Source organism: Zeus faber, assembly GCF_960531495.2.
Source record: "Zeus faber genome assembly, chromosome: 15".
NCBI lineage: Eukaryota > Metazoa > Chordata > Actinopteri > Zeiformes > Zeidae > Zeus > Zeus faber.
The window spans coordinates 9,806,161-9,833,660 of record NC_137194.1 but is presented as its reverse complement, the minus strand read 5'-3'; the positions used below and the strand labels follow the sequence as shown (position 1 = coordinate 9,833,660).

General features: G+C 45.2%; 1 protein-coding gene across 1 annotated transcript in view; it reads right to left on the bottom strand.

Moving 5' to 3' along the window:
* The window catches only part of LOC307240783 (TOX high mobility group box family member 2-like), a gene marked incomplete at both ends in the record, with an annotated part of 103,214 nt that overhangs the window by 46,994 nt on the left and 28,720 nt on the right, over positions 1 to 27,500 (bottom strand). Inside the window, 2 exons of the mRNA XM_080014642.1 lie at positions 2,840 to 2,899; positions 19,011 to 19,106. Coding sequence (XP_079870768.1) covers positions 2,840 to 2,899; positions 19,011 to 19,106 — 156 coding nt within the window. The remainder of the gene's footprint in view (positions 1 to 2,839; positions 2,900 to 19,010; positions 19,107 to 27,500) is intronic.

Genomic DNA, 27,500 nt, shown 5'->3' with positions numbered 1-27,500 from the left:
CAAACGCCTGGCGTTCCCTGCCACTCGCTGTGATTAATGACGTCTCTCTGCCACGAGTCGTAAAGCAGGTGCAGATGTTTCTTGGATGTGGCGACTGGAAGCCCTCGCCGGGACTGCTCAAGGGCCCCCGTTCTCACCGTTTTCGAGTTTTTTTTCGAGTTTTGTCTTTGCGCTAAACGTCTTCGGGAAAAAAAACCCGCCGGCGGGTTCTCCCTCCGAGCCCACGCCCCGTCGAGCACCAACTTCTATCTGCCGCTGCCTTTCGGTGAATAATAATGAGCCCCTGCTTTGAATTGCTTTAAATCTGACCTTCTCTTTCTGTGATTTCATGACGTCTCTGTTGAAATGTTTTTTCGTAAATCTTTTTATTTCTGTGTCCGTTTTCATTTTTCCTTCTACACAAGACTGTATGGACGTCGAGAATGGTTTTAACCCCAGAGTGAAGGCACAGAGAACAACGCAACGGGCGTCGGGCGTCGCCATAGTGTTCCCTGACGCGGGCCGAGGTCCCCTCGTCAGCGTTTTGAAGGCGCTCCGCTTCACACGAAAACGCGGAAGGCGGAGTTTTGACGAAGCGCCACCCTGGAAGGATATTTCCAAAGGCTTAGCGGGGAGCGGTCTTGGCGGCGTCCGCCGGCGCCGGGGGGAAGCCAGCACTGGCAGCCGGCAGGGGACGCGGCTGTCGGAGATTGAGGTAATTAGCAGGGTCTTTAAATGCTGCTGTGTGCTTGATCTCTCCCCTGACAGCGGGGCTGGGCTCCCGCTGCAGAGTCGGCTGACGTCCGTCTTCCTCGCTGTTACAATAAACGCCCGGCACAGTCTGGCTGTCTGTTTCACCGGCCTCCTTGTCCGTCCCTCACCCTCTACGACGAGAGAGTTGTCACACATCCCTATACGACGGGGCCTCAGAAGTCCAGCGGTCAACTTTCCGAGCGGCCCGATTTTTGGGCGGGTTTCCCAACCTCCCGCGCCGCAGACCCTTGTTTTGTTTTTGACACAGCTCCGTGACCGACACATGACCGGGTGTGACTCTGCGAGAGTACAAAGCTGGACATTTTTCCCAATTAGCGGACGTGCTCTCTCATGTGCGCTATAAGTACACAAGCTTAAGCTTCCCTTCCACCTTCTCCCTATAGCCACTCATTCCCCACATCAAAGCATATATTTTGTGTGTGCTCAAAAAATAAATTGGCCATGTGTGTGTAGATGTGTGTGTGTGTGTATTTGTGTGTGTGTGTGTGTGTGTGTGTGTGTGTGTGTGTGTGTGTGTGGCGGCATCCATGTCTATTTGTGCTTTTAAAATACAACATGTTAGCGTAATTAATATGTGTGTATGCATGTGCACTCTACATGTGTGTGTGTGTGTGTGTGTGTGTGTGTGTGGGCAGGATGTGAATAAATTTGTGCAATTAAATACGGTTTGTTTACATCCACTAAATAAATGTGTATATGCATGTGTGCATATACACATGTATGTGTGTCTCTGTTGGCGTGACAACACATGTACACGTTTTCATTAAAAAAAATATCGCTCATGTGTGTAAGCATGTGTGCTCTATATGTGCACGAGTGTATGTGTGGGTTTATTTCAATTTTTAATTATAGTAAATTTGTGTACACAAAAGAAAATGGACGTATGTATATGCTTGTGTGTATGTGTCTGTGTGTGTATGGGTGCATTTGTACTTTTGATTTACAGTGTTTGTATACACAAAAGAAAATGGCCATGTGCATATGCATGTGAGCTCTGCACTGTATGTGTATGAGTGTACGTGTGTGTGTGATAATGCATGTGTTGGTGCATTTACTGATAATGCAGTATGATTGTCTCGCCAAAATGAATTGTCCATGTCTGTCTATTTGTGCCTTCAAATACATTTGGTGTGTGTGTGTGTGTGTGTACACCACATAAATGCACGTGTGCTCTGTGTGCGTGCGTGGGTGTGTGTGTTTGCATACGTCTGATTGTTTGTCTGTGTGTGATTTGCGAGGGTGATTGATTGCATACTCTGTCCCTTCTATGTCTGTGTGTGTGTATGTGTGTGTGTATGTGTGTGTGTGTGTGCCTGTGTGTTTCTGCGTGCACATGCAGGTCTGCGTGCACGTCCCCTGCATGTCCACAGCCGCTTAGTGCGCTGACCCTCGTGCCTCCGGCAGCACCAGACGAGCCGCTAATTGACATTACATTTTGGCCGAACAAGAAGGACTCCGCCTCTGGATCAACAGATCCTGGAACTGCGTGCGCAGCCATATGTGCGGCCATGTGTCGCTGCTTCCTGCTGGGAGCCGAGGCACTGACGGCCCCAAAACGCAGCTTCAGTGGGAGCTAAACGGCTGGAAGACTACGGCTGCTGAGAGCTACGGCGGCTTCTCCTGCTGGGCTCGCGGTAGCATCACAGACTTGACTTCACTAGAGAGTTATTTAAGAGGAACAAATGAAAAATAATATATCCGTAGACGGAATTCACAAAGTGCAAACATCAAAAGCGGAATGGTGAGATGCAACAAATAAAATCAATTAAAAAAACAAAGCTGAAATATAATTCACATTTCCCAGCTTTTCCCCCAAGGAATTAATAAAATGTTATGTTATGTTCTGGTAATTATTTTCATGTAGTTAGAGTGTGTGTTATGCCGTCAATCCATCAAATAGTGTATGTTTTGTTATTCAAAAAATAAACCATATCAGTAGGCAGTTATTTGATGAATATAAATCATGTTTCTTGAGGAGCTGATTAATCAGAAATCACCAAGATGATGCATGGCAAATGTAACACAAACAAACAAAAAAAGGAAACATTATCGAACTTGAATAGAAAATGAGCGCGTGCGGCCTTACCTGGCTGGGTGACCGAAACTCCTGGTTATTGTCATTCATGTACATGTTGTCACCATCAAACTGTGGACAGAGACGGATAAAAGACAGAGAAAATGCGATTTAATGGGATGCATGTGGAACGACCACGACGTTGAAGGCTGATTTTAACCACTTCGAATGACAAAAACAGGATTCTAATTGAAATGTGTCCCGTTTGTTCATTTTATTAAAGTAGAAGCTTACAACATAGTAATAACACATGTAATAATAACATGACTGTTCATTTGCCTCAACCCAACTGATTGAAACACATGTAATTTGCATTTGACTTATATATACCGAAATTAATTTGCGTGGAAACGTACGGCTGTGGGATCTACCAAATTGTACGAAATGACCGGGGTCCGTGATCATGTGACGACTCTACTGGGGTCGACTTCTGACAACGTTTTAGAAGCTCCTTGTTGGCTGGGGAACGTGCGAGGGCATGGTTTTGGAATGGTCCAGCCTCAACTCACCGCCGTTTAACCTCGAGACATTCGACAGAAACCTCTGGCCAGGAACTAATTCCATTAGATAATGTTCATCTTCTGCTTCTGCTTTTTTTTTGTTTTGTTTTTTTTCCTTCGACCCAACGATGAATAAAACCGTTGGAAGCAGATCGAGCCGCCCCGCACGTTCAGTGTTTTAAAAAAAAGATATAATAATAATATTGAATGAAGCCACAGTGGGAAGGAAGAGAGAAGGCATTATATGGGTGGCCTGAAGTGTGATTCTAATGACTTTGTCACTTTGGCTAAACCTCATGGTGGCATGGCACTGTGGGTAATTACTGTTCTTCAGCGAGCCGGTAATTAGGTTGGATGAACACAGCGGCCAGAGATCTGGGCTTCCCCCCGTGGGCTGAGCGACTCTGTGTGCATGGAGCAGCGAGGGGGGCTTTCAATGATTTTTTGCGAGAGTCCTGCAGTGCTCGCGTCCACCTGCACGCGCGCGTGTTTGCGCGCGCGCGCGATGAAAGCGAGGGGAACGCCACGTCTCGCACTCCGGGCTAACGACACGGCGAGCGAGCTAATCGGCCAGGGAGTCAACACTCGCTGCAGGTGCCAACACACCGCCCCGCCGCGAGGTTAACACCTCGCAGAGCAGCCAACGACCCCTGACCCCTCGCAGCGGCGGCTGCCGCCTGGGAAACAGACCTTTCGCCGGCCGGTAAGTGAGCGCTACGCCAGCTCAGCTACTTCGCCCTAAGTGCAGCGCTGCTGGGGGGGGGGGGGGGGGGGGAGTGGAGGAATCCCCAGCTGCGGCTCGGAGGGGCTGACGATGGAACCGGACGCGTCGGTGCACTGTCTTCACAAAACAGCAAAACGTGCTGGATATTGTGTGGTTTTTTTCCAATTTCTTTTATTAATTTTTTTCGGGGGGGGTGGTGGTCCTCAAACAACCGCCGCCGTGGGATAGACAGTGTCCTCTTTGCGGCTCCCAACTGCTGATTGGAATTGACTTACAGGTTGTCAAGGCAAATGGAAAGTGTCGTCTGAGAAGTCGTTTGTGGAAGGAGCTTCCTTGTGAAACAACCTTGACTCTCAAAGACATCCAGCTTTGTCAGACGAGATTTCAATGAATCCTACTCCTGGTGAATAATAACATCCATGGACACACACCCACACACACACACACCCACCGATGTATACTGTACACACCCACACCCACATATACTGTACACACCCACACGTACTGTACACTCTCACACACACACACACATACCCCAACACACAAACACACACACACACAGACACACACACACACACGTACTGTAAACATACACCCACACGCACATATACTGTACACACCCACACCCACACACACACGCACATATACTGTACACACTCACACACACACACACACACACACACACACACACACACACACACACACACACACACACACACACACACACACACACACACACACACACATGTACTGTACACATACACGCACATATACTGTACACAGACACACACACACATACTGTACACACCCACACACACACACACACACACACACACACACACACACACACACACACACACCCACACACACACATAATACTGTACACAACCACACACATACCCAGACACAGATACATACACGCGCGCGCGCGCACGCATGCACGCGCACACACACACACACACACACACACACACACACACACACACACACACACACCACACACACACAAAGAGCAGAGCAAACACAAATCCCTCTTCGTACATTGAACATTCTTATATAAAAGCCTCTTGTTGTTTATCGACCGAGGTCCTTCTTTGTCAAAATACAGGACGTCTGCGTTCCGCCGACCCAGGAGCAGGCACCACTGAGCAACATGATCAAACTAGACCGCATTCCAGGTGAAATTCCATACCGGGACCTTTGCTCTTTTCTTTTCTTTTTTTTTGGGGGGGGGGGGGTTGTATCTTGTTTTTGTATCTCGCTTCACGTACGGGAGCGTAGCCGAACACGTTCAACCCAGAACCCGGAAGATCGGCGGGGAGGCCACCGCACGTCGACGGAGGGGAAGGAGCGCGGCGCGAGGCCGGGCGCGCGAAGCCATTCACGGGAGCAAACCCCGGCCGGGGATCCAGTCGCCGGGTGCCGACGCTCAGAGGGAGCGAGAGAGGGAGGATAAGAAAGAGAGCGAGTGAATATGAGAGAGGAGAGAGAAAGAGAGAGAGAGAGAGAGAGAGAGAGAGAGAGAGAGAGAGAGAGAGAGAGAGAGAGAGAGAGCGAGAGAGAGCAGTCTGTTGCACCACGTCCGTTCCTTCTCCTATCGTTTTGATTTGGATCTCCTTCCCCCGCCGCTCTGTTCCTCCCTGCTTTAACGCCCGAATCGCCCCCCTCCCCGCCCCTCCCCTCCCCGCCCCTCCCCGCCCCTCCCCGCCCGCCTATCTCATCTTATTTCATTCCGGGGGACATTTCCCCGATTTTAAAAAGGTCGCCGAGGTCGACCTGCCGTCCGAAGACATGGGAGAGGGGCCGGGGTGACGGGGGCCTGGGTGACACGTCTCCAGGTTCCCCCCGCGTGGGAATCTCTCGTCGCAGGTTTCGCCGAGCTCCACTTTGACTTCCTTCAGGGGGTGATTCCAAGCCCGTTCATACCGCTACGATTTTTTTTTCAGAAAAAAAAAAAAAAAACAAGGACAACAAAAAAAACTAATAACGAAGGCTTCCTTCTTTATTTAAATTAATTTCTTTTTAAACCTGAAATTCTCCAGGTGGACGGAGTGCGATCGGGGCCCTCGACGTTCCCTCTCCCGCCTCAAGAAGGGGGAACGAGAGGAATTCCAAACGCTCTCATTTTTAACCAATTACCGCCAGTAATGCGGTATTCGTCGAAAAAAACGCCCCAAGACAGCCTGGAAAGGTCAGCCATTTTGTGCTTCAACATGGCCGCCCATATATTCTGATGTAAGGCAGTCCCCCCCCCAGTTCTCTCTCTCTCTCTCTCTCTCTCCTCTCTACAGCACTCCTTTGCTCTGCCTCGCTCGCCCATTTAAAATGCCAATTTATCCTTGGCTCAATGCTATCAGCTCTGCCATTACTCCACATTCACTGCAGAAATCATCTGCTCTCTCTCTCTCTCTCTCTCTCCTCTCTCATATTCACTCTCTCTTTCTTATTCTCTCTCTCCCTCTTTCGTTCTCTCCCCACCGCTCCCTCTACTTTTTCACTTTACTTGCCCTCATTCAATTCCGTTACCTCCTCCTCCTCCTCCTCCTCCTCCTCTTCCTCTTGGTCTGTGCATACTTCTCCTTCTCTCTCTCTCTCTCTCTCTCTCTCACGACTCTCTCTTTCTCTCGTTCTTACTCCCTCCCCCCTTTATCTGCCCGCTGCTACCTTCGCTTTCACGTTGCCTTCCCCTCGTTCGTTCGGTCGCCTTCTCCTCGTCTCCTTCCTTCCTCCCTCTCTCTTTCCCGCTGCTCACCTCAGCCTTTTCCGCTCCGCTCTCCCTCGTTCCTTCTGTTACCTTCTCCTCCTTCTCCTCCTTCTCCTTCTCCTCCTTCTCCTCTTTCTCCTCCTTCCCCTTCTCCTCCTTCTCCTTCTCCTCCTTCCCCTTCTCCTCCTTCCCCTTCTCCTCCTTCTCCTTCTTCTCATTCTCCTCCTTCTCCATCTCCTCTTTGCGTCCCTCCACTCTCACCACTCGCCTCTCCCTCTGTGCACACACTCCTCCCTTCAGCCCCCTCCACCCTTCCGCCACCCACTCCAGAGCACCACCCTTCCACCACGCACTCCACCGCACCGCCCTTCCGCCACGCGCTCCACCGCACCACCCTTCCACCAGGCGCTCCACCGCACCACCCTTCCACCACGCACTCCACCCTTCCACCACGCGCTCCACCGCACCACCCTTCCACCACGCACTCCACCACACCGCCCTTCCACCACGCGCACCACCCTTCCGCCACGCACTCCACCGCACCACCCTTCTGCCACGCACTCCACCGCACCACCCTTCCTGTATTAATCCCTCTCATTTCTCCCCTTCTCCTCTTTTCCCTCCTCTCCTTCTCAGTGGGCCCTGGCGTCGTCCCCCCACCACCCCATCGCCGCTCTAATTGGGCATTCTGCCTGAGACAAGGGCCTCATTAAGCAGTAATTACACACATGTTGTTTTCGGCAAACATCTCTATTTGGATTGCTTTGCATGGTAATTGTTCAGCAGGGACGGGCGCTCGCGCACTGCGCGCGAGGGAGACGGGCGGAATAAAGATGGAGGACGAGAAGGAGCGAGGGAGGGAGGGAGAGGGACAGAGACAGAGGGGAATAAATAATAGACAGTGGAAGAGGGACAAATTGAGAAATAAATAATGTGTAAATGAGAGATGGAGGCAGAGAGAAGGGTGGAGGGAGAGAGAGAGAGAGAGAGAGAGAGAGAGCATTAAAGGTGGCGACTCGGCAAGAGAAGAGAGGAGGAGAGATAAAGGCGATGGAGCAATGGCACCGAGCCGATAAGTGAACGGAGAGAGAGACGGTGAACAAACGATGGGGGGAGGGCAAGAAGGGGTGAGACGGTGGAAGGTGATGATGACGGGCATGACTGATAGTGACAGAATGGACAGAGTGGGTAAACAAGAAAGAAAGAAAAAGTGAGGGGAAAGAGAGCGAGAGACAGAGATGGAGATAAAATGAGAGATGGAAAGATGGAGCAAAACAGTCGGTGAAAGAGAGGGAGAGAGTGATCGAGAGAAAGATGAAATGGATTGATAGATAGATATATAGAAAGATAGACAGACAGACAGACAGACAGACAGATAGACAGATAGACAGATAGATAGATAGATAGATAGATAGATAGATAGATAGATAGATAGATAGATAGATAGATAGATAGATAGATAGATAGATAGATAGATAGATAGTTAGATAGATAGATAGATAGATAGATAGATAGATAGATAGATAGATAGATAGATAGATAGATGGAGGGATGGATGATGGATGGATGGATAAACACAAATAGAGAAAAATAGGGAGTGGGAGAGAAACAAAGAGGGACAGAGTGAAAGAGAGAGAGAGAGAGAGAAGTAGGTCATGCCATCATCGACGGAGCTGAGCGCTTCAGAAATAATGAAGCCGCACGGTGGAAGTAATGCTAACTAGCAGATCCAGGGAAAACATGTAATATTTACACAGCACTAATGGTGAGATACAATGGCGGCATCTTTTCATCTGGGAGTGCACTGGTGAGACAGTTTACCGCCAAAAATGACAGAATCCATTGAAGATCGCTAGTGATTGATGGGCAATTCACGTAATCCCCCTTTAAAGTCCGCGATCGTAATGGGAGCTGGCTGCTTACACAAACTGTCACTAACTGCGATCACGCTGAGCTAGGAATGGGCTTAAAACAAGTCTAAACTATACTTCTCAAACTGGTTTTGTTGAAAAGAAAAAAATACAAATAAAAATAATAATAATTTGGGAAAAGAATGAAAAAAAAAAAAATTCTAAGAAAACACTGCTTACACAAATTAATTGTATTATTCTATGTATTAATTTGCTCAATTTAATTTGATTTAATTTAATTAAAACTATATATCTTTCATTGTATTTTATATAATACAATTTTTATTGTTTTATTATATTTCATTTGATATATCCACTTGTCAGGGGCCGTGGCCCTGCTGTTGGATGTAATGTACCAGATATAGCTTCAGCTCGTATTTATCAGTAGGTCACAATGAATACAATTACATACTGTATGTAGGGATGTCCCCAACGCAATAACAGTGCAAATACGCACCACAAAATATGACACAGACAGACTATGAGACACCGGGGGGGTTCCTGGAGTGTATCATGATGAAATATCTCCATGTAAGTGTTAAAGACAGTGTTACAGCGCATTCAAATAAACCCACGGAGCTATTTTAATCACGACTACAGTTATGATCCTAACTCATAACCACATCATAACTGCTGATGGTTCATCTCCGATAAGAGGCCGTCGGTGTCAACTCTGGTTCCATCCAACTTTAAAACCAGTTCAACATCTGTGGAGTGCGGCGGTGCCGCGATAACCAAACTTCTGGAACTTTCCAATTTAAAGACGAGGAAACGTATATGAGCAGAATGTGTAATACTTGTGACTTTAAAAGCCTGTGCCTGTATGTCTCTAAGTCTCTAAAAATAATTCTCTCGTCGAGCGGAATTAATAAGCCCCGAACCGTACACAGTCATTCTGAGAAGAAAAGGGGGGTGCAGCGGGGGGACTCATGCAATATGTATGTCTGTTTGAGCACCCTTCTACCTCGTCTTCCCCCTTCTTCTTCTTCTTCATCATCATCCTTCTCTCTCTCTCTCTCTCTCTCTCTCTCTCTTTTTTATATGTATTTTTTTTACATTTTTACATCTATCTCTCTTTTCAAATTCTCTCCATTTTCCTCTGTGCAATTAGTGTAAGAAAAGACCTAGAAAACCTCAACCTGAGACAATGTGCCACTGAATTTTGATGGTGCCCAACTTCGCTGCTGGTTCAAAGCCAGACGACAGGGTGAGAGAGGCAGGGATACAGAGGGAGAGAGAGACTCTGGGAGGGAAGTGCACGAGTGCAAGTGAGAGAGAGACAAATGAGCAGATGCACCAGGAAACAAAGGAATAAAATGAGGGATGGTGAAAGAAAGAAAAGAGTGCACAGAAAAAGGAAAGGAATGAACAAACTGAGAGAAAAGGAGTCAGAGTTTGGGAAGAGCAGATAGTGTGGCTGAGAGCGAGAGAGAGAGTGTGTGTGCGTGTAGTGACTATTCTGATGCTGTACCACGCCCCGAGCAAACAATGAACATAGGCAAACAATGAACACGACACGCACACGCGCGCACACGCACACACACACACACACACACACACACACACACAGACACACACACAGCTCCAGAAGAGCGCAGCCTGTGGCCATGGCGACACATGCTCTGTTGTCGTTAGATAAGGGAAACAGGGCCTCTTCCTGGGTGTGAGGAGTGTGATCCTAACACACACACACACACACACACACACACACACACACACACACACACACACACACACACACACACACACACACACACACACACACATAGTGTCACATCCACCCGAGCTCCGCCAGAGCGTTTGTCTTCAGCCGCACGTTAACCTTGCACCATGTGACTTTGCAAAGGCCCATGGCCTTTAGTGGAGACTGCCGCCTAAAAGATAAAACAATAAGAGAACGGACTTTTTTCTCGAAAAATCGCTGTAAAACAGGAGGGAATCAAAATGAGAGACATACAGGGAAAATAAATTCAGCCCAAGTCCAGTCGCATGGTCTCAGTGAGCGTGACTTCCTGGTGCGCTCGTGGCATCACTTCCTGGTCGCACATTCCCGCTCCAATGGAACATAAAGGGTGTTTCCACACTTGCTTTTTGCACCTGTGTTGGAGCAAAAGTGCTATTTCAGTTGGAGGGATGGGGAGAATTTCACCTGATTGATTCACCTGCCAAGGGACTACTGATAATATGAAATATTCAATAACTAACCCTACCTAACCCTAACTTTAATTGGCTTACACAAACAGCGGTCAGAAAGAGAAGAAACATGGTCGCTATCGTCGCTGTTGGAAAAATAGTAAGTAAAGAGGTGGAGGAAATTCGAAATTAGAAATTTAACATTTTTGGGTTTTTTTTCCCCTCACGCAACAGCAACGTGTCGGATCAGAGCTTCAAGACAAGGCATCACTTGTGGGAATCAAGCAAATGTTTCGGAAGCTACGACTTGTTAAATATAAAGGTTTTGAAAACAGGAGTTCTGAGGAATCATCCTTGAAAGTTTTGAGAAGCATTTCCGGAGCTTTGCACCCCAAATGGAAAATAAAAAATTTAAGTTACTCCTCCGTAGTGAGTCATTCTTTTTCCCATTCTAAGCTCATGCTCACTATTACTCGCATGACTTGACAATGATCATTTTAAGAAAGTAGCCCGTTTCAGATCGCGTGCATGACAACCTTTCACCAGGGGGCCATAATTCCCAGAATGCACCAGGTGAAGTCCTCCCAGCCATTTGCATTCTGGGAGAACCCCGCCGCCTGTTCCGCGATATAATTGAGATATAATCTGCTGCCCTCTCCTTGTCATCCGTAACCACACGGAGATGGTGTTTCCACGGGGGAGTGAAGCCCCTCGCTCGCAGTGTTCATTTGCCGCCGTGTCGCGTTCAAATGGCGGGAGCCGTGAGGCGGCCGTGAGGCGGCCGTGAGGCGGTCGCTTGCGCCGCTTTGCGATTTCAGCGAGTGGGGGAGCGACTTCTCTTTCCCTGTGAAATGCTGCTGCTGGATCAAGTAGCCGCGACTTTTTAATATTTCCTAACGTATTTGGAAACCAAAGTCAGTTTTTTTCGAAAATACGTCATTTGGGACAAAAAAAAAGGAACAGACAATGTTTTTCACGTGCAGCCAAAAGTAGGCTGCCCCGAAATGCGCCGTGTCAGCACGTGGTGGGCCACATATGAACATAGACAGAGGGACAGACAGACAGACAGACAGACAGATAGATAGACAGACAGATAGATAGATAGATAGACAGACAGACAGACAGATAGATGGACGGACAGACAGACAGACAGACAGACAGACAGACAGACAGACAGGCAGACAGGCAGACAGGCAGACAGGCAGACAGACAGACAGACAGACATAGATAGATAGATAGATAGATAGATAGATAGATAGATAGATAGATAGATAGATAGATAGATAGATAGATAGATAGACAGATAGATAGATAGACAGATAGATAGATAGATAGATAGATAGATAGATAGATAGATAGATAGATAGATAGATAGATAGATAGATAGATAGATAGATAGATAGATAGATAGATAGATAGATAGATAGATAGATAGATGGATAGATAGATAGATCAAATCAGATAAGCAACGACCCAGTTCTCTCACAGGATTATTAATAGAACCAAACAGCTCTGAAGAGAGGGGGAAACCAAAAGATAATTTCCTCAAAGCCTCCCCCCTATCCCCCTCCACCCCCCCCGCCCCTCCCCCCGCATCACCCGACGCCTTGAAATACTTTATAGTATTTCTGACAAACGACAAAACGCACGCCAGTTCCCACTGCATCCGGCCCCCGTATACCTTCAGATGTGGAAAAAAAAACAGCCCAAAAAAAAAAACAAAAGAAAAAAACAATCCAGCGTCTTCTCATTCATCCACTTTCTGTTGAACTGGAACAACCACAAAAGAGAGTGAGTCAACAGCAGCAGAGAGGTGGAGGTGAGATGGTAAGACAGATTAAGCAGAAACGCAGTGTGTACGTGTGTGTGTGTGTGTGTGTGTGTGCACGGATGGCCGACGCTAAATAAGGTTTTTACAGTTGGTGTGTGTGTGTGTGTGTGTGTGTGTGTGTGTGTGTGTGTGTGTGTGTCTGTGTGTGCGTGTGTGTTTTTTTTTCCTCTTTACTGGTAAAGCCGGAGCATCTTCACTGCCAGCCCCACATCCAGAGTTCCAGAGTTCAAATTGGGGTAAACATCCGACCGCGCGGCGAGATTGGATTTTGATAGAGTCATCTTTCAAAACGTTGAAGACGCAATAAAAATGAATATTTTATTCCAACGTGACACGTGGCGGCGTCCAATAGAATTAAGGGGCATGGGAGCGAGATCGTGCAGAAGGACACGGTTCAACAGTTAGAAATAAGTTTGTATGTCGCCTGGAGCCTTCCTGCCTGGTCCAGCCGCTGCAACCAGGACTGAGTGGTGTGAGACTGTGGCGAAATTATCTTTATCTATCTACTTTTTCCAAATACAATCCTTATTTGCTGTCGAAAAGGTTGTGTTCGTGAATATTATCAGCCTGTTCAAAAGGTTCAAAATCAAATAAAAAAAATATATCGGTATTGTTTTTTGTGGGGGAGGGAGCAGAGTGTGCGCTGCAGGGGGTTTTCGTGCGGGAGCGTTTTTCCCAGCCGAATATGTCATCCATCACGATAAAATGTATTTATTTATTTCGAGCCTGCACTCGCAAACGCACGCAAAGAAATGCGCCATTGATTCGGCAAAACGGTTTCATTTGCAGACCCATCACGCTAAAACTAATTTGATTATTTCAATAATAACAGGCGATCGCTTTGAATGTTACAAAATGGAATTGTTGAACAAACATTGGTGTAGGCTACAGGCCTCGCCCAAAACGTAATAAAAAATAAAAATCAAAAAAAAGATATAATAGACAATAGACATAATAATGAATTTTGAACATCCGTCGCCGCTCCGTGTACTTGTGGTGCTGAATGGACAGCGCAGACACCGTCTGTCGTGAGGCCGCTGCCACATCTGTGGTTCACTACTTTTGGGCCGATTCGAGAGCATGCTTTGTTGCATTTTTCGTGAGGTCACAGGCTCCTGTGTTGAGCGAACCAAAATTTGTAAACAAATGACAGGCGGTCGTACAGGTCGTTCGATCAGCGGCGACGTCACCGCTTGGGCCCCACCGCGTGCACTCGCTGTCGTGGCGACAGCGTGAATCACAAACACTAAAGAGCGATAACACGAGCGGCACTCCAAACGTCTGCGCAGAACTGGAAATCACAGCTGTCGAACTGTGTATGTGCGTGTGTGTGTGTGTGTGTGTGTGAGTGTGTGTGTGTGTGCCGACCGAGGCACTTTTGTGTGTGTTTGTGTGTGTGTGTGTGTGTTTTTCCCTGATTTTCATCCCCAGGGCCTTCCGTTTTTCTCGACTGCTAAGACACTTGTAATGAAACTGGGCTTCACTTGATCTCCATGATAAACTAATGAGCACAACCATGTTCTTTTTAGGAATACAGTGAGTCATTTCTCATTGCTTTCACACACCACGCAATGCGAATGCTGAGTGCATTTGCATTCTGCATTTTTGCAGAACAGTAAACACAAGTCCCTACAGAAGATGCAAAACTCCAGTTGAGTAAATCCTGCCAAATTAAATGCGAAGCCAAACCCATTTAGTCACAACTGATACAACTTACTCTCTTGAACGTGGACTTCTTCTAAACGCGTGCAAAAGGTTTTTTTTCACAACCTTTCAATCAGCAATCACTCTCTATTCCTGCATGACGGAGCTCACCTCTGAGTTGCCGTTTTCAAGAATGGGCCAGGTAAAGGGCAGAGGGTGAGGACAAATTTGAGGTAGAGGGGCCCATAGAGGAAGAGGGCTCCAGAGGTTCTTTCCTCGCTGCATCGCGAGGGAAGAGATCCAGTGAAGAACGAGCAGACTGGATCTGCTGGGTAAAGATATTTGTTTTGCATTTTTGAACATTGCTTTGTTTTTGCAGTGATTTCTTAGCTTGCCGGATTTTATTTTTATTAAAAAAAAATTCTATATTATATTTATTCTCAGCATCATCGAGTTTGTAATGGATAAAGGTTTTGAAGGTTTCTGAAATTGGAAAGGTAAAATAAAGCCTTTTGTTTCTGGACATTCATTCTTTCTCCATTGGTCATATTTGGTGAAATATTTATAAGTTGTAGTTAGTATTTGTTGGGCCATTGTGTAATGATTGATTGCAATAGTTTTTTCATTCAGTAGCCAACAAGTTGATTTAAGGTAGTTGATTTTGTGTCATGTATTTAATGTTTGGAGAGTTTTGGTGCATTTTGCAAAATCAAAATCATCATTTTGGAAAACCTGGTAAAGTTTTGACCTGTGCGTTAATTGTTCCGAAAAAGCGAATTCCGTTGGGACTAATGTGCTCATGCAATCGGGGGAAAAAAAATTTAATTAAGTCTTATCTTATCTTAAGTGTGTGTTTGAGGCTCGTTCTTCTGTTGGCGTGTACGAGAACGTGCGCGCGTGCGCGTCTACATACGCGTGCACGAGACATCGCTTCTCTATCTGTCAGTCGTTCTGACTGCTTGTTTGGTAAATGGAGCACAGTGTGAAAGGGGTCACGCCACAGTCTGTGGGTGTGTGTGTGTGTGTGTGTGTGTGTGTGTGTGTGTGTGTGTGTGTGTGTGTGTGCGTATGTGTGTGTGTGTGTGTGTGCGCGCGCGTGCGCGTGCGTGTGCGTGTGTGTGTGTCTACCAGTGAGCGGTTGATGCTGAAAGAAATGGTGTCAGAGTGAAGTGCGACCCACGCACTGTGGTGTATCCGCCTCCCCAGCCTTCAGCACCGACAGAAAGCTCTTCCTCTGCATCAGACGCAGGGAGCGGCAGGAGGAGCGTCAGAAAGCAGATTAAAGTGGACGGCAGCACTGGGCTACAAGGAGCCGCACTGGGCTCTGTAGCAACGACTGTAATGTTGGATCCAAATAAACATCAAACCCTAAATAATAACATATAAAGTCCTGTCATGTCTCAAAGCATGCATAAACACCCAATACTAGGGCTGAGTGATTTATTGTTATTCAACATTCAAGATTCGTGTTATGACATCAATGCCGTGAAATGAGACCAGGTTGGTGTACAGTATATGACAATATAGTTCAATGTTGTCTTTTAAGCCTAAAGTCCATTCAGTGATTTGCATCCAAACACATTATACATGTGAGAAAATCATTGCTGAAAACATGGATTGGGGGGGGGTTGGAGCACGAAACAGTTTTTCACCTTTTTTGGTGTTGAGGATTTTTTTGGGGCGGGTCTGAAATGGTGGTTCAATGACGCGCTGGAGCCATACTCAGCATGGCCCCTCCCCTAACACTCTAAACCCTGGAGCGCATTGACATCATTGGACCAGAGCAGAGGTTCCCAAACAGCGCTATCAGAGCGATCAGAGCCATCTTTTCTCCAAACGAAGACAAAAAGAACCCCTGTGGTTTCACCGTAGAGGTATTACATTTACACCGTTTCCACATGGCCCCCTCGCCATTTTTAACTGCCCCCCTCTGTCACCTCATCCTGGTGCCGGGCCTGCACGGTTTCAGCGCCCGAAGCCAGTGTTTCAGAGCAGAGAATACTGCTTTTTTTTTTTTTTTTTCACGATTTTGAAACCCTTGCCCGTTTCTTTAATCATCATCATCAAATTTGGCTGGGTAGTTAATAACACATTTTTCTGTGGTGTGACAAACTCAGAAGACCTATTTATTTTTGTTTTACCGGGAATTACCGGAATTACCGGAATTACAGTAATTACATTTTCTGAACTGAGACATTATTTGCTCTATCTGTTCTAATCAACGTCTTTACCTGCTTGGTCCGAATATCCACATTACTAATTGTTTCTTGTGTGTAAATATCTCAAAACCACCAATAAACATCCCCAGGACATCATCAAATAATCAATATTGAGGTATTTGTCAAAACAAATTCGTGATATCTGATCTTGCCGTGCCCTAATCAATGCCAATAAAGGTGAGGGATACAATATATAAACCAGGAATCACAACAGAAAACAACCAGAATATTAAAAAAGAGCCACATCAAATATGTCAGATGACATGTTAGAAAAACAACAGAGACATATATGACAAACAACTGAATGTGCAAAAGCTTAAAAACATGCACATCTATGATAAGATAATATAAAATAAGATAAAATACGACTATTGATCCATGCTAACTACTCAGCCTACTATGGACAGGTGGCGAGTACGAGTACGCTGCAGTAAAGTACAAATCCTACATCACAGCAGCTCATAGCGATAACATACAGTGACAGTACGAGCGCAACGTACGTGCATGACCGCAAAAATGAAAACACGAGTCGGTTGTCTCTAACGGTGGAATGGAGGTGTGCGCTGGGGTGCTTGCGTCCGAGTGTGTGTGTGTGTGTGTGTGTGAGTGTGTGTGTGTGTGTGTGTGTGTGTGTGTGTGTGTGTGTGCGTGTGTGTGTGTGTGAGGTTTCTCTGGCAGGAGGGGAGGATGTAGAGCAGCCACTTTTAACCGACTGGGGTAAACAGCGATGAGAGAAGATAAGGTCAGAGTGAACGTCACATTACCCCACCGCCCTTTGCCTCTCTTCGCTGCAGCATCAGATAGCTTGCAGCTGGAAAACATTTTTTTTTTTTTTTTTTTTTTAAAGCACTCTGGTTTTCTCCATCATATAATTGGTTATCTTAATGCAATCTACTGATCTCTTGCCTCTCTGCACAGAATTGAAGTAGGAATGAAAAGGGGGGGGAAGAAAAAAGAAAAGAGTAAACAACAAAAAAAGACGAAGCTTGACTGTTCTGGCAGATACTGAAATAAATCATGACAAGCATTGGAAATATATCAGTCTATTTCCACTGCTGCCATGTCTTGTCAGCCCGTTTGGCAGGGATATAAAAGGTATGGGCTTTGTGTTGGTTGGAGTCGGCTCGCCGGAACGCGGCCGCTAATTAATCGCTGATATTTTTAACAGCGCTCGCGATTGATTTGGCCGGTGGTGTCCGCGTTGGTAGGGGCGCGCAGATACCAGAAATGGGATCGTCGACGACAGTGAAATGCCACAAGTCTCAAGGTTAACATGAGCCGTTGGGGGTCACCGACACCTGCTGCACCCGGACCTTCAGGTGCTTGGCGGGGCTCGCTTTGATTTCAACACGAATGCTCTAAAACTTGCAGACGGGTTTTTAGGAGCATCCATGACCAGGCCAAAAGGCCAAAAGAAGCATTTCCACTGTTGCCTTTCTTTTCGTGATATATTTATTTTAGCGGAGCTGTTGTTTTGACTAAGTTCTGACGATTGCACTAATGGTCGCCATTTGCACGTACTGCTATTCACTTGCTCAAGTTGTTTTTTTTTTTTGAGTTTCCTGTTGGTTGGCGTTTATTGCTTGTGGTCAGTCAGACAACAGGAAGTTTGGTACCTGCACTGAACTTAATATACTGTCAAAAAAAACCCTTGCATCCGTTCTTGTGAAGTCCCTTAATAATGGTCCCGTGTCGTGTGAAATAAAAAATATCAATTTCTCTTGGGAATGTCTTAAGAAAGACATATTGATCTCATATTGATTGACTATAAAATAAAGCTTATCTTGAATACAGGGGCTCATATGTGCCTGAGCTCAGACATACAGTACAGGATAACCTGGTACAGTGTTTAAGGTTGAGCCAAGCTCACAGAATTTGCTGTTTTCATGGTAATTTATTAAAATACAGCTAATTAAGGCTGGTTTACTCCTTGCAAACAAGTAGGGAGATAGGGAAACATGTGCAGTGCAGATAACAATTTCATATTATAACATTATTTCAGAGTTTTACTAATCCACATCCCAGCCAAATTATACAGATAAATAAGAGAAAAATATATTGCAGTATTTCTGATACCTGCACACTTGCAGAAATTTTCTGAATTTGACACAGGTGTGTACCTTCATTACACGGAGACTGCCAGTACATGTACTAATATTGTAGCAAATGTACCAAAGAAATTATGTTTCTAAGACGTTCCTGTGCAAGTAACCATTCTCAAATGTGTGTGTGCTTTTTAAGCGTACGTGTGTGTGTGCATTTAAGTGTGTTTCTCTGTGTGAGAGGACTCTGTAAGTAAGGTTACATGGTTCTTATTGAATGAATCGCTCCACAGAGAGGAGGCCTATTGCGTTCAAATTACATAGACTATAAGGCCCAGTTTGCAACCTTGTAAAAAAAAAAAAAAGCCCACTGGGCCCAAAACAGAACCCTGGGGCACACCCAGAAAAATCCATTGGCTTTAGCGCACAAGAATCAAGAGGATAGGGGAAGGGGGCTCTTGGCAACTATATCTCACCCCAGCAGCGGGCAGTCTTTTCCCAGCTGGGTGGGGGGCTGGAGGGGGGGTACCGTGGAGGAGCCTAACCCCTCGTTCACCAACACTGTACCGGGCCTGTGGTGAGAGAAAGAGAGACGGGAGGGAATAGACAGAGGACAGACAGAGTAGACAAAAGCGTGGAGAGGAAACGACGGGGCTTTAGTTTGTTGCGCGGTAACAAGAGGGGCATTTGTAAAGGAACATGTCAAGGCCACCCCCGCCCACTCATCCCCGGGAGCCCTCGCTGCCTTCTCCCCTTTCTCCGGCTGCTCCGCTCTGCCCCCGTTACACCCAACACGCGTGTGCAAGGGGAGGTATAATGACATGAGCCTAACACAGTGACTCCACTCATGGCAGCACTGGGGAGAATGAGGGTTAATGAGCTGACATCCCCTCCTCTCCCAACACGCCTCCTCCCAATGCCCATCTCAATGCCATAACACACACACACACACACACACACACACGCACGCACGCACGCACACACACACACACACACACACACACAACCACGTACAAGACAGCACGGCTGAACACTGGCAGCAAGCCATGGATCTGGGTAACAGTGGGGAATTCTTATGGAGCTAGCGGTGGAGAATCTCTTCCTTGATGCTTCCTCAATGTCTAAACCACCGCTTAGCACTCTTTTGCCTGCGAACAATTGCGGTTGTCAAGTATCTGTGATTTATACAATATAAGCACGGCCACCGTATTCTAGTGCAGAATCGAGTGCAAAGCCTGGGAAACTTCAGGGCAAAACCCTCACCAAATCTCACCACACGTGAGAACACACTGTGTGGCGGTTGTAGACACACCGACTCGAGATGCAAAATTCTTGAACTCGGGGGCCGCGGAGCAAAGAGCCCGAGCACATCACGGTGCAGCCAATCCTATTATAGGACACACAGTGAGCAGCCAATCAGAGCTTCAGAAGCTCCTCCATTTCTCGGTTGTCACATGGTATTTTGTGGGGCGTTATGTGATGTTAAATAAAACCCCAGTGGCCTTTAGGTTACTTCACCGGAAACCACCATGAACGTGGAGATGCGCACTTCACCAAAACCTTAAACAGCTCTTCTCTGCCGCAGCGTGGTATGAGAAAAAAAAAAAAAGAAAAAAGGAAGAAACATTGCGTTCTACAGTGTGAATAAAGAACAAGAGTGACAGGGAGACAGTGAGGTAAACCTCCATGATGAAAAAAAAAGAAAGGCTTCCTAACAGATGTTCAATTAACTGGTGCTATTTTTCGTAAACAAGCTCCCCTTGCAGGTGTTTCTCTGAGGCTCCAAAATGGATGCAGGTGCACTCAGTTTTGGCATAAATGCACCGGTTTGCCAAAAAGACAAGAGACTGTATTATTATAGAGGAGACTATAGAGAACCGTATCAGTTCAATGGAGACAAGCTGCAATACCTAAGATGGAGGAGCTTACTAGAGCATAATGATTTGGGAAAATAATCAAATTGCGATTTTTTTTTTAGACCGATATTGCGATTGCGATTTAGTATGCTATTGTTTTTTTTTTTTGTTCCTTATTTTCTGTATTTTTCACCAAACAGAAGCAATAAATCATTCTATAGTATGGCCAACACAACAATGGATACAGTCAACATATAAACTGCTCTTTCCTGTAGGCCTGGCCTACGTGTCGTGAAGAAAGGGATGAATTGATGCATGAATTGATATGAATAACATATCTTTATTTAACTACTGAATTGTGAAAAGAAAAACCTTCAATCACAGTAGAATATTGACTCATTGATTTAACATCAAGCCGGTTGTTCGCATCTGAAAATTAACATTCAGAATGTATGCAGTGTTTCAGCAGAAATGTATTATCTTTTGTAAAAAAAGTTGCGCGCATACGTCCATATACTGTAGGTCGCATATGTCATTAGAATACATCGGTTAGATTGTGTAACAATAAAAACATTTTAAAAAACGCTATTTTTTTAATCACAGCCTTCGCGATTTAAAAAGTGCCTTTATTACATTGCAATGTCGGTTTATATGTGTTCCATTAATCATTCAGCCCTCACGCTTACTGCATAAAATGTGGCCAATCACCCACTTTTGTGTTCAAATTGAAAAATAAATATACAACCATGCTTCCTGGTTCATCCTTGTCTTAAACGTTGTAATGAAGGTGAGAATCAGGTGAAAGCAGTGTCCTTTGGAGCAACACTTTGGTGTCAAATTTCTGGACAATTGCTCTTCGTTCATCCTTCTTCAAATTGTACAATTGTTTCTTATACACTATAATATCTGCATATTAACTCTCAAGACTATTAATATAAATATAATACTTAAAATGTTTCCACAGTAATCTATCATTTATATACAGTGTATGTATGATATGTAGTTTCTCACATATCATATCTCAGTTCCTCAGAGTAATTTCTTCACAGGGTAGTGTTGTGTACCAGTGCCGGAGTTGTATTTATTTCTATATTTCCTTATACATTGAAAACGAAGAATTTAGGAAAAAACAGTGGTAAACAATAGCAAATGCATGGTAAGTCATTAGGGCCTGTTGAGACTATTTGGATTGAGTAATTTGTAGGAAGGGTTGTGCATTTTTAATACTCTTAAACTGAAGAGTCCCTAAGAATATAAACTCTATAAAATAATAAGAGGCGTTTCACCTCGGCACATGCTGAGCCTCTCAATTATTTACTGCTAATGAATTGCCTGGGGCCATTTTTTTCCTAAGTACAATATCAACCATCCCGGAGAGACTGAATCAGCTCGCTCAAATACTTAACTACTTTTACCCAATTATGCTCACTGCCTCTAATAGGAAAGAGAGAACGAGATGTAAATTTTATTCATTCCTCTTTTTCTCTGGGCCTGGATTCAGCCGCCGTGTTTTGGAATACAGAGAAAGAAACACTAGGTGGGAATCTTTTTTTATTTTTATCATGTGATTATTATTATTATTAGCATTTTTGTTCTTTAAATCAATTAAACAAAACATCAAAAACTTGCAACTTCTGTGTCTTTGTGGCGTGGGAGGAAGTTTAATACCGGGGAGCTGGCTGGTTTGTAGTCTCCTTGCCAGGCGTTCAGCCGACATGCACTTTAGCGGCCAAGTGGGCCGTCGCCACTTTACTGAGGTGCCTTTGGGGGCCTTTTTGGGAAATTCCTGATAGCGGCGCCATGGGAGTCGCACCCGCAACCTCGTTTCAACACTGGATGCCGACACGGTTGCCATCACAGGAACGCAAACATAAACACTGCAGAAGAGCCTCGAGGGAGGAAACCCAGTGTCCCACTGATAACAAAACAGCAGGTTGTACGGAAATATAAATAGTTTCAAAAGAACGAGCCGTGATTTCTGCAAGTCACTTCAGTCAAACACTGATCCAGCTCCGTATGGGTCCGCCCTAGGCTGCCACGGTGCTACAGTACATGTTGCTACAAGGTCCTATGTTTGCAGGACCCAATATACCCAAATGTCCTATGTTCCCGAGATTATATGTACATGAGTTCCTATGTTTCCAAGGTCCTATTTTTCAAGGTCCCATATTTCGAAGGTCATGTCAACGTCCTATGTTCCCGACGTTCTATGTTCACAAGGTCCTATGCTTCCGAGGTCCTGTGTTTTCAAGTTCCATCCCATGTTCCCAAGGTCCTATGATACTCAGGACCTATGTTACCGAGGTCCCATATTTCCAAGTCATATGTGACCAACGTTCTATGTTCCCAAGGTTCTATGTTAACGAGGTCCTATGTTTCCAAGTTCCTCCGTCAATTCGTACGTCCTTCGTTCAAGTTCATGAACCCAAGGTCCTATGTTACTAAGGACCGATATTCCCAAGGTCCTATGTTACGAAGGACCTATGTTTTGAAGTGCCATCCTATGTTCCCAAGGTCCTATTTTTACTAAGGTCTTGTGTTTTCAAGTTCGAACCTGTGTTACTGAGGACGTATGTTACCAAGGTCCTATGTATTTAAGGTCCCACTTTTCCAAGGTACAATATTCCCAAGGTCCTGTGTTCGCAGGGCCCTATATTTCTAGGGCTTCTAGGGCTCCTAGGGTTCCATTACAACCATTGGTAATGTGCATATCATGACCTAGCAGATAGAGTAGTAAGTACTGCTATCATATTTGTTTATTGAAGTACAATCATATGATGCATTTTTGTCAATATGCCAGAGATATTGACAGTATTCTTCTTTTTACCTTGAAGGAACATGTTGGGGGCGATATAATGTCCATATCATGATATGAGACGATACCATCTGGGATTTATGTCAAAGGATCACAGGATGGAGGGAGCATGGGACCGTTTGGAACACAGGCTGGCTCCCCTTGGTTAAATGTGGAAAATAAATAAGGTTTCTGAGCGTCGCGCAAGGTTTACGTCCAGTAATATCAGTATTCCAAACACCAGCTGAGTGAGTGGGAGCGGCTAAAGATATCTAAATGTAAAATCTCTCTCAGCGCGGGCCGGTGGAGAATAGCCTTCTATGGTATGTAAACTGTAAGTGAGTGCAAATAGCTTGTACCATCTGTTAGCGAGCTCTATCGGGGATAGCTGCATGAAAGTGGCTGGGAAACGTTGTACGTGTGTGTGTGTGTGTGTGTGTGTGTGTGTGTGTGTGTGTGTGTGTGTGTGTGTGTGTGCGTGTGTGTGTGTGCGTGTGTGTGTGTGCGTGTGTCCTTGTGGGAATGTTTGATCAGTCTTTTACATTTTAATAATGTTGTGTTATTGTACCTGATTTGATATGTATAGATATACTGTAGCTCTCTCAGCATATCTATATGGGATCTCCCTCACCTCATTATTAACCTTATTTAAAAGGACAAATTATATAGGAACGTAAAATAAATTCCCCCAGCCTGCAGGCCTTTGTGTGGTCACGTTTGTGCTTGCGCCTTTGTGCGTGTGCGTGCACGCGTACACAAACGTGTGCGTGCACATGAACGAGCGCGAGCGCGTACAGGCGTGCGGGAATGCACTTATTTCACAGTTACAGCCGTCCTTTTAACGTAATCCACAGAATCGATGTGCAAACAAATTAAACCCCTTTCCTCCTCACCATCATCATCCACGTCACTATCCCGCTTCAATCAAAAACACAAAACCTGGGATTCTGAAATCCGTCCGTCCTGAAAAGGTGGCGGCGGATTCCACGGCAGGAGAATGTAATCACTGTTCTTTGCTGTAACTACGCTCCAGTGAAATTAAAGTGCAAAGGATCCCGTTCCTAGACAGCTGGTAGCCCCAAATTCCTATCGGGGAATAAAAAAAAAAAAAAAGAAAAGAGAGAAGGTGGGGGAGGGGGAGACTTTGAAAGAACACATATACTATTTTCATTTCAACTGCTTTAGGGATTAAAGCTCTGGAGAGAAAAAAAATATTGCATTAAAATAATCCACCATTTGAATATCTTATCTCACAAAGGGAGCTCGCAAACACACACAGACACACAGTCACACACACACACACGTGCGCGCACACACTTAGGCACACACACACACACACACACTCAACCACACTCTCCCTCACGCTCCTCCCCCAATCGGTGTGAGCAAACACATCTACACACACACACACACACACACACACACACACACATACCAACCTACACAGGAACACACGTAATGGAAACACACATCTCTGCACATGTGACACGTATGCACCCTGTCGTTAAACGTGCGTGTGCATGTGCCTGCACACACACACACACAGACACACAGACACAAACACACACACACACACACACACACACACACACAGATCAACCTGCTGCCATCTGCTCCACGCGCTCAGTACAATCCTTGCAGAATACATTATTCACAACAATACATCACATCACATTCCCTCAATGTCACAGCCTTGTGCTGGGGAGGAGACAGAGAGAGAGAGAGAGAGAGAGAGAGAGAGAGAGAGAGAGAGAGAGAGAGAGAGAGAGAGAGAGAGAGAGAGAGAGAGAGAGAGAGTGAGAGAGAGAGAGAGAGAGAGAGAGCAGAGCAAAAAAGCTATTGTATTCAAGACTGAAAACTAAAAATTGTGAGAGTAGAGAGAAAGAGGGATAGAAGGAGAGAGAGATACCTATTGTACTCAATGCAACCTATAAAAACAACAGGGATAGAGAGAGAGAGAGAGAGAGAGAGATGAGAGAAGGAGAGAGAGAGAGAGAGAGAGAGAGAGAGAGAGAGAGAGAGAGAGAGCAGGGACTATTTAAGACTCTTTGATTTTCCTTTCAGGTAAAGCAAGGTCGGAACGCGAGGCTCGTACCAGCTGCAGCTTCCAGGACAGATTAAAATCACAGACAAGGAGCCGAGTGGATGAACGCTCCTGATAACAACGGTAGAAAAAAGAAAAATAGATATAGGTATATATGTATATACTGTACGTCTATGTAAATACTGTATATGTATACATACACATTAGATGGAAAGCGATAAAGATATAAATAAATAAAAACAGACATAAATCAGAGCACAGAGGTTTGTCTACATGTCATTGCGGCCCCTCCTCTGTTTGGGTGTGGGCAATAAGGTTTCTGTGTGTGTGTGTGTGTGTGTCTGAATGTGGGTGTTCATGTATAAAATATAAGTATTTGTGTGCATGCGTGCGTGCATGCGTGTGTGTGTGTGTGTGTGTGTGTGTGTGTGTGTGTGTGTGTGTGTGTGTGTGTGTGTGTGTGTGTGTGCGTGCATGCGTGCATGCGTGTGTGTGTGTGTGTGTGTGTGTGTTTGTGTGAGCTAACAGCTGGCTGGCCCGCACTTCACTACATATTGACCTGTTTTGCGTTCACCTTTTCAGCCGAACACAACCATTGACAGCAGTCAGTTGCGTTATCTCTTATTTATTCCCCGGTATTATTTATATATTCCATATTGCGGTTCATAATTTAAGATTCAAAACCGATTTCAAATCAGCAAATCCTTTCTGTTTCACTTTTTTTTCTATTCTATTGAAAATAAATCATTATTATCTTCAGTAATACTTGGAAGGGGAAGCAGATGGGATTAAGGTGAACAATGTCAGATTGTGGATTCACTTCCTGGTTGTTGCGGTTTGTTCCATTTCTGGTGGATCTCTCAACATTTTACACGAATGGTCCCGGAAATAGTTCTTAGAATCATACTGAACTGTAATATATTTTACTGTATTTTCCCCTTTGTGCATGTCAGAAACAAATGCATCTCCAGAAAAAAAACCTATCAACCTGTCAATGTAGCATTGTGTATCAATGTATCATGGTATCAGTGCATCATTGCATCATTGCATCATTGTATCATTGTATTATTGTATCGTTGTATCATTGTATCATTGTATCATTGTATTATTGTATCATTGCATATTTGTGACGAGACTTGATTTGATGACTTGATTGACTTTTTTAACTGTAAAAAAAGAACAAGTGAGATTGTTTATGTTTACATTTGTTTTTAAAAAGTCAAACGAGAACCTGTCAGCACCACAGCACCACAAAGCCCTTTTGCAGGAAGTCGCGCATTTAGTTCAATTTACCGATCAAAACCGATTACAATATAAAACGGGATGTTCAAAAGCCTTGACCACATGATGGTATATGATTTCAGACTGACAGACTCGACTGACGCGCCCGTCGATCTGCGTTTAACGGCCAAGATTGTAACACAATTTGTGCGTCGGCGGGCAGATTTTTTCAGCGGCTGAGTGTGGGAGCGGAGGTGTTTCCAAACAGCAGACGGGGTCACAGGGAGTCGGTAGTGGTCTTTCATTTCTGAACAAGCCTTATTTTTCCAATCATTAGGAGTCAATTAGGGTTCAGAGTCTTAAATGAAAAAAAAAAAAAAACATTTAATTGAATCCAGCATTGAGATTATCGTACAAAGGCGGCAATCGCGTTTTGCCGAAGGTCGTTTTTTTTCCCATAACCGCATCAACTTAAAGCACTGTGATGCCATTCTGTATCTGAGAGGGGTGCTTTCACAAAGCACCGGATCGGAGGAAAATCACAGCGCGCGCGCTGAGACGCGATCCGGCTGCTCCCCGAGCGCTTGTCCACGGGTCGCAGACGCCGGCGAGATACCAAGCAGGTTTAATATCTGGTCGTGTCGGGATGGAGTCGGGAGCGACTGCAGCCAATGAGCGCAGACATGGAGTGAGGGGGTCGAGAAGGAGAGACGGGAGTGCACGGAGCAGCCGCCAGAAACACACAACATACCTATTTTACTTTTCTTCTCTGGGTCTCTTCTTTTTAATTTATTTCTTATTTAAATTCTGCTGTTATTTTATTTTTATTTTTTTCAGTGATCAAGAATAAAAAAATAAATAATGCTGTACCACGCATGGTATTGCATTATATCTGGTGTCACTTCTCGCCTGTGATTTCATGACTAGACAGTTTGCAGAGCCGACAGACTCATCGGGACTTCCTCCTGGTGAAAGATTTTGTAACGTATTACAACCCTGTCACCGATCAGACATGTAGTGTGAAAACCACAACGACTTCAGGATTCCCGAT